The 10,382-nt window shown below is 49.8% G+C and overlaps 1 protein-coding gene across 6 annotated transcripts in view; it reads left to right on the top strand.

Moving 5' to 3' along the window:
* Nucleotides 1–10,382, top strand: part of Itpr1 (inositol 1,4,5-trisphosphate receptor, type 1) — a 296,948-nt gene that overhangs the window by 236,261 nt on the left and 50,305 nt on the right. For all 6 annotated transcript variants that reach the window (XM_013010462.1, XM_013010458.1, XM_013010461.1 and 3 more), the window contains 3 exons: nucleotides 1,719–1,841; nucleotides 2,901–3,005; nucleotides 5,953–6,145. In XM_013010462.1, coding sequence (XP_012865916.1) covers nucleotides 1,719–1,841; nucleotides 2,901–3,005; nucleotides 5,953–6,145 — 421 coding nt within the window. The remainder of the gene's footprint in view (nucleotides 1–1,718; nucleotides 1,842–2,900; nucleotides 3,006–5,952; nucleotides 6,146–10,382) is intronic.

Below are 10,382 nucleotides of genomic sequence, written 5' to 3'. Positions count from 1 at the left end.
CCCTCCCCCCCCCGCCACTTCATGCAATAAACTGACAGACTTAAACAAGGGCATGAATACAGACCTGAAATGTGCACTGGAGACCAGGCCAAAGTCCCTTTATATATCGCTTTAAATAAAGTTCACAGGAGCCCAGTCCTTTGATCTGGGAGGTCATGGAGGGAGTTTCCTGCCGGACACGGGAGTCCTGTGTTTTACATAACTACTTATGCAAGTGACGGTCGGTGGCGTCCAGGGTATGCCTGTCCAAATGACCTTGAAGAGACCCTGGTCAGGTGGCCACCAACCAAGAATGAGCCTCAGGACTTCTGGACTCCCTTGAGTGGGGAAATGGCAGCACCTGGGCTGTGGCTGCCGCCAGGCCCCAAAGTGGCCCTCTTGTGGTTGGAGATCATCATTCTGGATCATGGGAAGAGTCAGAGGCTCCCCAGGACAAACTGGGTTCTAAGAATCCAAACAGAAAGGGAAACTCCGATATCCAGAATGTATACGTGTGCACGCATGTGTGCGGACACCCACATATGTATGTGTGTCCGTGTGTACCCTGGCCCCCACCACCTGTGCAACATGTTGGTTTGATTTGGTATTAGAACTGGCAGGAAAACAAGCTCTGAGAGCAAGGCTTTTGCCTGCAAAGTCAAACCCAGCAGCTTGACCTGGCATCCATGCCGATCTGTGTAGCTCTCTGCCACACAGAGGAATCATTGGGCAATGAGAAATCATTCAGAATAATGGCCTGGCAGCAGTACAGGAGGCCGAAACTCCTCCTGAATCATCAAAGAAAATGATTAATTTTTAGTATAACTTATCAGGGAAGGGAGTATTCATTCTGGCTCTCAGACTAGTTAAGCCGAAATGGTCTGTCCATTTAGCCAAACTGGACAGGCCCACCTTTGTGCTGAGGACTAGAAGAAGAAGGATTTGAATATGAGCAGCCCTGGCCCCTGCTCTTGGGAGCTGGGGTGAGTGGGGAACAGCCCACAGGTACAGAAATTGTTCTACGAAGCATGCTCAGAGCCTGAGATGAGTGCTCAGGGTGCAGCAGCAGGGCGGGGAGGGGGGAGCAGCTCAGGCAGCTGTGAAGGGTAATGGCCAGTTCAAATCCCCACTCATTAACTATGACTTTAGCAGTGTTCTTTTATCTCCAAGTCTGTTTCCTCATCCATAACAAAATGGGAATCTCTGGTACCTTGTAAAATGCTTGTGAATGTTAAACTTTTTAAAAGAATGATAAAATGCTAAGCCCAGTGCATGCTCGGAGAGTGCACCACATGACGCTCCATCCTCACATGCAGGGAAAATTCCCAAAGCTACTGGATGTCTTAGGTTTCCATGAAAGGGAAAGAGTTGGCATTCGAGAGAGTTGGTGGTAGGAAATACAGAGATAGGGAAAGTCTGGCTTCTAGGCAATACTTGTGTCTTGTTTTATCATTTCACAGTGCTTTGATAGTCATTAACCCCTTTCTAGACTAGGTCTGAGCCAGTGATGAATGCCTCTTGGTCTACGTAGGGGGAAAGAGTTCACCTTCTCGTGGCAGTGGTGATAGGCGGTGACGGCTCTTGACAGCATCAGGGAGGACTCTGAGGCTGTCTGGCTGATGGTGGGCCGAGTGGGCTGAGTGGTCCCCGAGCTGGGGGCAGGCAGGCCGCCTGTGCTGTGAACGCCAGTCTTCTGTGCTCTCCCCTCACCAGACGTGTTGGCTTCGCCCTTCTTCCAGGTGGAAGTGATCAAGAAAGCCTACATGCAAGGCGAAGTGGAATTTGAGGACGGAGAAAATGGAGAGGACGGAGCTGCCTCCCCCAGGAACGTGGGCCACAACATCTACATCCTCGCTCACCAGGCATGGCCTCCCCGCGCCCCTCCAGACACTGCCCCCTTACAGCGCCCGAGTCCCAAGCCAGACAGGGCCGCAGATGGGCTTTTCCTGGAAGGCTTTAAACCTAGGGTCATTTGAACTACTGAGATTGTGGCTTGCAGTTGCCCTGGGCAACCTGCCCCCAAGGTGCTGGGTTGTTCCAAGACACTGCCATTTTCCCACTGCAGTGGGGGTTGAAGTACTTGGAAATCCCCAGGCTTCTTCCAAGCATCCAGCCCTGAGCTGTGGCATTAGATGCTTTATGACTTTGGTCTGGGGCCATTTGAAAGGAGTCAGGCTTTCATAAACGCTAATGAGTTTCTCGTAACAACCTAAAGAAAACTTCAGCTTCCTGGCCTATCTGACTTGAAGATCTGTGGGAACCTGTCCTTCTGACTTCCTTCTGTTTGCCTTTCTGGGGATATGGTGATACTTCATGCCCTGGCACCAAAACACCACGTTGCATAATTCTCTCCCCAAACTGGCTGTGTTTTGGAGCTTGCTTCCTCTTTTGGGGGCGCTGATGTGCATTTGGGTGGAGATGGCCATGCGGTAGCCCAGCTGGAGACTCGTGTTTCCTGTTTCCTTCGTCCCTTTTAAACTCAGATAGAGGATGTGGGTGTAAACCGATGGCAGGGTCGGGCTAGAGATCGGCAGTTCCCTGCCCCTCGTACAGGCTGAAGGATTTCAAAACCCTTTTCCTCCCTGCAGTCCCTAGCCTCCAAGAGGCCTTTCTTCTGAATATTCTGTAGGGAAGACTCCATGGAGCTGCACCAAAAACGCCAGCCCCTCCTGCCTGGCTAAAGAAATCAAGGAAAAGTAGGACCCTACATGGGCACGAGCCTTCCATGCTTTTATGCCAGGTTCCCAAAATAGCCGCCGTGCAAAGCACACTGGGCGGAAGGGAGCCAGCCTCCTGGCACCTTTGCCCTTCAGCTTGCTGCTGGGCATTATGTATTTGTTTAAGCTCACAGCTAGAGAGGAGCTCATGTATTCCTGCGACAAAGAGACACTGACCCCTGCATTTCCGTGCCTGTGTTCTAGTTGGCTCGGCATAACAAAGAACTTCAGACCATGCTGAAACCTGGCGGCCAAGTGGACGGAGATGAAGCTCTGGAATTCTACGCCAAGCACACGGCACAGATTGAGGTGAAAGCAGTCAGCCTAGGGCTTGGGAGGGCTGAGGCTTCGCGAGTTTGGCCTGAGGTCTCGAGATCTTCTGTGGACGATTCCCCCGTGCTGGAGCTTGCACACATCCATGCAAATGAGCAATGGAAAGGTTGTGAGCTGCATGGGTGCTGAATACCCAGTTAATGTCCAGAAAAGTCACAGTGCCTGCTCAAGGTCTGGAGGGGGAGGCAGACACTTAGCAGATTTACACGGAGAGATCTCAGCCGCAGAGGGGCCTGCTATAGATTGTAGTAGCCCAGGAGGCCTGGTGTAAAGAACTGGTATCTAAGTACAGACATAAAGAACGCAGCAACTGATTAGCCCAGAGGGAGAAGCTCTTCAGACCTGGGGAAGAGTCTAGGTAAGGGACAGGGCTAGAGAAACCCCTAGTAGCTAGAGGTCAGCAAGCTGGTGGGGGACAGCATACGGCCAGGCAGCCATAATGTCAGACCTCCTGCACCATCCTCCACCATCTGGGCCCTCCTCAGATAGAAGGAACTGATTGGACACTTTGACCCAGGGGAGCACTCCAATCTAGGGGAGCACTCTGGTCAGATCTGCATTTTAAACAGGACAAAGCAGAAGTCTCCTCGTCATCTGGGAGCTCGGTGGTGTCACCTCCATTTTGCAAATGGAGCAGCTGTGCAGTAAGCTGAGTGAGGCTGTGGCACCTGTGCGGCATTCAGTGGTACTGCTGGCCTTTGAAGCCTGGTCTGTTTGACTCCTGAGTTTGGGGTGCAGTTTAGGACACCTGTGCTGTCTGTCAGCATCCTACAGAACACAGTCTTCTGCCTCCAGGATCCAGGCAGTAGGAGATGATGAGGCTGCCTGTTTGGCTAGCGAGGAAATACAGTGTCCGTGTGGGGAGAGGGATCTGGAGGGACTGACAGACTTCTTCCAGCAACGTAATGTATTTGGGGTAGAGACTCCTCAGAAATGTGTTCTTCCGCTGTCTCAGGCCTCGAAGGCAGTGCATCATGCTGGTAACTAGGCCAGTAACATATGTGAGCACACAGGTTTGATATTAGTGGCTGGAAACGTGGCCCAAGAGCCGACTTCGTCCTCTGGATCCTTTAGAAGCCAGGCTTCGGGTGTTTTCAGTGTGCAATGGTGGCGGTGATCCCCGTATGTGCATTGGTTGGGTGGAGAAGACAGGCTCAGTCAGTTAGACGGTGTGAACAGTGTCTCCCCATCTGGTCTCATGTTTGTTCTCTCACCTTCCACTTCCAAGCCAGGAAAAAATAAATAAATAAAAATGTCCATTGAAACCCCTTGTATAACTACTTAATTTTTTTTTAAGGAGGGAGAGGTTATAAATGACTGAGATATGGCCCTCGGAGCCTGCGGCCCCCAGCCACCACCCACCCTCCCTTCAGATCTCCCTTGGGGACCAGGGGAGGTGTCTGTGCAAAGCCAGGGAACACTTTGTCACTTCCTGTGGAAATGCCACTTTGTTGTTACTGTATTGTTGTTGTTAGACCATGGGCTGGGCTTCTACCACTACGGCTTCTGCCACTGTGGCTTCTGCCATCGCTGGAAGGACAGGCATGTGCCACTGTGCCAGGCTTGAGGTGCCCTGCTGACATGATGTGAACTTTTTCCTCGGGCCGGCCTAGAACCATGATCCCTGTCATCTCAGCCTCCCACAGAGCTAGAATTACAGGAGTAAACCACTAGGCCCATCCTGATCAGGGCCCTCAGCACCCGGAGAGACAGAGTTGGTCTCTCACCTGTGTGTCCTCTAAGGTCACTCGGGGAAATGGTTCACCGGCAGGTTCTGGGCATTAACTCCCACACGGCAGGTGCAGCTCCCTGAGGCTGGCTCTGAACCAGAGTCCGTCTGGTAACAAAGCCTCCTGAAAGCCGAGTTCCGGCTTCATTTACAAGCTGCTGGTCTAGGCACCATGCTCCTAATAGCCTCCGGAACCTGTGGGAACCCGCCTCACCTCGGCTAGAGTTTCCCACCATAACGTGGCCTGAGTCACCTCTCTTGCTCCACCAGGGAACAAAGGTACTGAGGGAGGAGAACAGGCTCTTCCTGTTGAGCGCCTCAGCCCTGGGTCTCACCTGACTTCTCCAGCCTCTGGGGAGTAAGAACAAAGAGGACATGCCTGTGTGGTACCACAGCTCATGGCCCTTTATAAATCTCTACCCCTAGGATCGTGACTCAGGACCGTGTCCTAGAATTCAAACAATCTAGATCAGACTCCCTCCTTCCTCTCTGGGGACTGAGCCAGTAGAGGAAAGGCCTGGGAGAAACCTTTGAAGTGTCTACTCCTGGGGCCCCCACAAAGCTAGTCTGAGGGACGGCATGGCTATCCCAGTCGAGTGGGAATGTTGATTGCCGTGCCCCACGTCCTATGGATGGCGGGACAAGTAGGTCATGGTGATCGGACAGAAACCAAACCTTTGGAACAGACCTTCACCAAGTGCCCATTGGGAAAAATAACTCAATTTTGCCATCTTGAGAAAAGATCTCGGTGAGGTTTACACCCTTGGTCTGGCACTGGCCCAGTGCAGTGTGACATCCACTAAGTGTGTCACTGCTAGGGAAATAGAGATCCCATTCTTCGGTTGCCCTTTGTGCATGTGCTAACGTTCAGGAGTCACCTGGCTACCGCAGAAAGGTAGATTGGACAGTCGCAGCCTCCGCCAAAAGAGGTACACAAAATCTGGACCGTTTGTTTCAGATAAAAGTTGCTGACATTGAAACGAAAGGGGTCCGAGGCTAGAAAAACACTCTGACAGACTTGCCAGAATGATTTTTTATATAAATTTCGGAGAGAAGCAGCCTAGCACGAGGCGGGGAGGGGTCCTAGAAATCAGAGAGGTTCAGATCCCATGTCTTGAACCCCCAGTCTACTGCCAGTGGACTAGAACCATTGCAAAATTGTTTAAATCTCACCTATGTTTTTTTCCACCCTAGATTGTCAGATTAGACCGAACAATGGAGCAGATCGTCTTCCCTGTGCCCAGCATCTGTGAATTCCTAACAAAAGAGTCAAAATTACGAATATACTACACCACCGAGAGAGATGAGCAGGGCAGCAAAATCAATGACTTCTTCCTGCGCTCTGAAGACCTCTTCAACGAAATGAACTGGCAGAAGAAACTGCGAGGTGGGTCTCGAGAGAGCCTCGACACTCCCCAGGGTGGTGCTCTTTGGGGGTGGCACCAAGCCTGGCCTTGTGGTATGTTTTTATCTCCAGGCAGAAGCCACATCAGTATAACTTGTGACACTTTTCCACCTCTGACCTCCAGGAAATCAGAGGAACTTGAGTAGCTGATAGATGTGCCATGGTCTAGGGAGACAACTTCTCTAAAAAAGGTTGCCTTTGGCTGGATTTGACTGGGGAGTCTCATGGGTGACTCAGGAAGCCTGTTTTGGTATCTTAACGTTGAAAGTCGAAAGGAAGGAGAGAAGTCCAGGCCTTTGCACTCGGGATGGGTCACCGGGGCCAGCCGTGCAGACAGCAGGATCGCTCATTTACTAGCACACCTGCTCCGGAGACGCTGGTGTTTGCCCTCTTACGGCATAGCTCGGATCCGAGACTCTAAATCATTTTACGGGCGGTGGAATCGTTTGCCATATAAGATGCTTCGTTGCTCACCAGCAGGTCCTGCTGAGAAGTTGGGCCAAGTCAGGTTGAAATTACCCGTCTAAGACAGGTTTATGGGGCTTTCCCAGAGGGCTTCCTTGCTCCTGGTTTTCATTGGGGTTTTAATGTGATCCTTCAGCACGAACAGTACGCTTGGCACCAGCTGTTGCGAACAACTTAAAAGGGATCGTGCTTCATTTCTGTGTGTTAGTCAGGCACCGGGTTTGTTATTTGAAACCCTGGGGTCTGGCTCAAGCGCGATCTTTCAGGCTCTTTCTGTGAGGTACAGCTGGGGCAGGGAAAGCTGGCTTGAAGTCAGTTTCCAGCAGTGCCTGTCCTCTCCCTGATCAGTGCCGATCCGATCCGGGCAGAGCTGAACCTGCCTCACTCAGCAGGGTTCCTTGATCTTTGACTTTTTCCTCATCCTCCCGCCTTCCTAGATTCACAGTGACAGGGAGGCCTGTACAAACCAGTTGTCCAGAAGACTCTGTTCCCACCCTTCCCCACCCCCTTCCCCCACTCATGATCGTCCAGGTCTAACACGTATCTCTGAAGCATTTTAAAATGTCTTACCAGGACAGACTTGTCCAGCCCTGAGATCCATGTCCTGCGACTGCCCAAGGGGACAGCCTTCACCACGTCCTTCTTGATATGCAGTGTGTCCTTAAAGCCTACTGTGGATCTCTCTGAAACTCTCCTACTCATGCTTCATCCTGGGAATTTCTACCCAGCACCAGGCTCAGGCAAATAAGAGAAAAAAGATACACCCTCTCCCCTCCAAAAAGAGGAGAGGGGGAGATAGAGACCCCACCCACTGCATACTCACTTCCAGCTCATAGAGTAAGGAGAGGAGAAAGTCTCTTCATTTGCCTTTGCCTATCCCAATATTCCATAATCGCAGCTTAGTGTGTCATCATGAATCCATGTGCCCAAACCTTACTAATGAACAGCATCTTTCTTCCTATCCAGCGTCCTTGTCTACTGAGATGAATCAGATATATTCTTTATCTCAAAATTGTGTTATCAAGCTGGGTGCCAGTGGCTCACGCCTGTAATCCTAACTACTCAGGAGGCTGAGATCTGAGAATCACGGTTCAGAGCCAGCCTCTGGGCAGGAAAGTCTGTGAGACACTTATCTCCAATAAACCACTCAGAAAACCAGAAGTGGCGCTGTGGCTCAAGTGGTAAAATACTTGCCTTGAGCTGAAGACCTGAGGGACAGTGCCCAGGCCCAGAGTTCAAGCCCTACAACCGATCAAAAAAAAAAAAATTGTGTTATCAGATACATGTATATGTTTTAGGGGCTCTTTGAAAAGCTGGTGAGCCAATGCCTCTTCCTAAGATGCTATCTCTGGCCTGCGGTAGCAGGAGGCTCTCACCCAGGAGCAGGAAGGTAAACGCATTTCTGCTTTGCCACCCACTGGCTCTGTGGCTTCACTATTCCCAGACCCTCCCCAGTAAAGTGAGGAATTAATAACACCTGATAGATTCATTTATTCTCGAAGGACCTCTTCATTTTGTGATTTATTTTATATTATGGTTAATACCTTTCCTCATTTTGGTCTTTCTGTTTCTGGAAAACAGTTTTGTTTCCATGAAGCTTAAGTATAACTGTACTTGTCAACTGAGAATTTTTTAATTGGCTTCAAAACCAGTTACCAAGAGAAAAATAGAAAATAATAACTGAATTTGAGATGATTTGCATAGTTAAGGAAGGGCAAAATGTACTCATTGGAAGGACAGATAAAATAAAACACATTATTCTCTCCTAAAAGCAGCTCGCTTCTCATAAGTCTACAGGAAAGATTTTTCTGGCCTGTCTTTGTAGCTGCTTTGCCTATCCTGAATGTGTTGCTGAGATTAAGCCTAACTGATTACTCAACAGAAAGCCAATGTTGCTTAGTGTTTTCTTCAGCAAGAATTTAAATACCCACTTGTGTTGCTCTCTGGAAACCTTCTTCCATACAGAACACCTGAGCACAGGTTCAAAAACACAAACACACACAGACCACACACACCCTTGTCAGTATTCCTGTGACCTTCTATGATCTTCTCTATGACCTTCTCCTGAAGAAAACCGGAAGACAACGTGTGAGACATGGACCTTTTCTTGCTTGGGATTTTCTCCCATGATTATCACACTTGTAGAAATACAGCTGGAAAAGTCTACGTGCATGTATATACATATGTGTGTATATATATATACACATATACACACAAAATATATAAACTATATGCCGAAAGAGTGTGTGTGTGTGTGTGTATATATATATATATATATATATATATATATATATATTTCAAGTCATCCAATTAAGGCTAGCTTCTTTAAATAGCAGTAGCCAGGAGCGGGCATTAGCAAGAGAAGCCCCAGGTATAGTTATGTAACCCACTCTTCCTGTCTGTGGTCATCGCACCACAGTTGTGCTGTAATATGGCAGGTGTATTGATCCAGCCAGCCTACAGCTCCCAGTAAGTAGAGAGCACAGTGCAAGATCCAGCAAAGGGATTCAATCACACACAGGCTCTGACTCTGTCCTGGGGTGGGGTGGTTGCCATCTGAAGGGGCGTAGACAGCACAAGCATACTTGTGAGTAGCCGCAGTACCAGGCTGCTTATGATGGGAGGCTATAATCAAACAATGATGGCTTATGGGAAAGCAGGGGAAACCTACCTTCAGAGAGAAGGTAGGATGGGAGAGCATCTACAGGGGTGGGCAGACTTGGATAACACAGCGTGGAAGGTGGAGGTAGGGGAGGTAGATTCAGTCAGTTTCCTCATCGCTGCTGTTAACACATTTCCAAAAACGTTGAGGCTTACAGCGGCATGAATGTATTACCTTACGTTTATGTTGTTCAGAAAGCTGAAAAGGACCTCACTGGGCGAACATCAAGGTGCTGACAGGGCCCTGTTGTCTGCTGCCTCCAGCCCTTTCCAGCTTCTAGAGAGGCCTGCCTTCTTTGGCTCTGTCTCTTCCTCTCTCTCCACAGCCATGCCTGTCCAGCAGAGCCTTTCTCAGGCTGCATCCCCCTTTCATGTAAGATAACATCCCTTTCCAGAACATTGACAAGCTTTGCTGATTAGAGGGGGACCTGAGAGGGACTTTATTGTGCCTGCCATCCAAGGTGCATGGATTGCTTCCTATTACTGCATCACTAATTACTCTCAACATGTAATAGCACACACTAGAAATATTTCTTTTCTCATAGACTGTTAAGGCCAGAGATTTGAGAGCGGCTTAGCTTCATTGTTTGGGCCCCGAGTCTTGCACTGTGTTGCTTCTGAGATGCCAGCAAGGGCACATCATCCAAACACGTGTCTGGACTTGGGGGGGTCCACTCCTCAGGGCTCCCACGTGGTTGTGGGCAGCAGCCTTGGTTCCTCTGCACACGCATCTCTCTATGGGTCTGCCTGAGAGTTCTGCTGACACCGCTGTTGTTTGTCTCAGAGCAAACAGTCTGGGAGAGAGCAAGGAGGAAGCCACAGGGTTCTTTGTGATCTCCTTTTGGAAGTCTTGAGCTGCCAGTTGTTTATTAGCAGCTCGTTGCTGGTCTGGCCCATGTTCACCAGGAAGGGAATTAAGCCACACCCCTTGGAGAGAAGATCGAAGACTGGATATGTTTTTCAGTTACCACACAGAGAGAGTGCACAAAGGCTGGTGGGGAAAGGGGCGCACCAGTGTGTGTGTGGGAAGCACCCCTAGACTTCCAGCAGGGGCAGAGCATATGGTGATGGAAAGTGGGAGAAAGGTCTGGAA

This window comes from Dipodomys ordii, unplaced genomic scaffold, assembly GCF_000151885.1.
Source record: "Dipodomys ordii isolate 6190 unplaced genomic scaffold, Dord_2.0 Scaffold12, whole genome shotgun sequence".
In the NCBI taxonomy this organism is placed as follows: Eukaryota; Metazoa; Chordata; class Mammalia; order Rodentia; family Heteromyidae; genus Dipodomys; species Dipodomys ordii.
The sequence above is the reverse complement of the archived record's forward strand: the minus strand, read 5'-3'. Positions and strand labels throughout refer to the sequence as shown.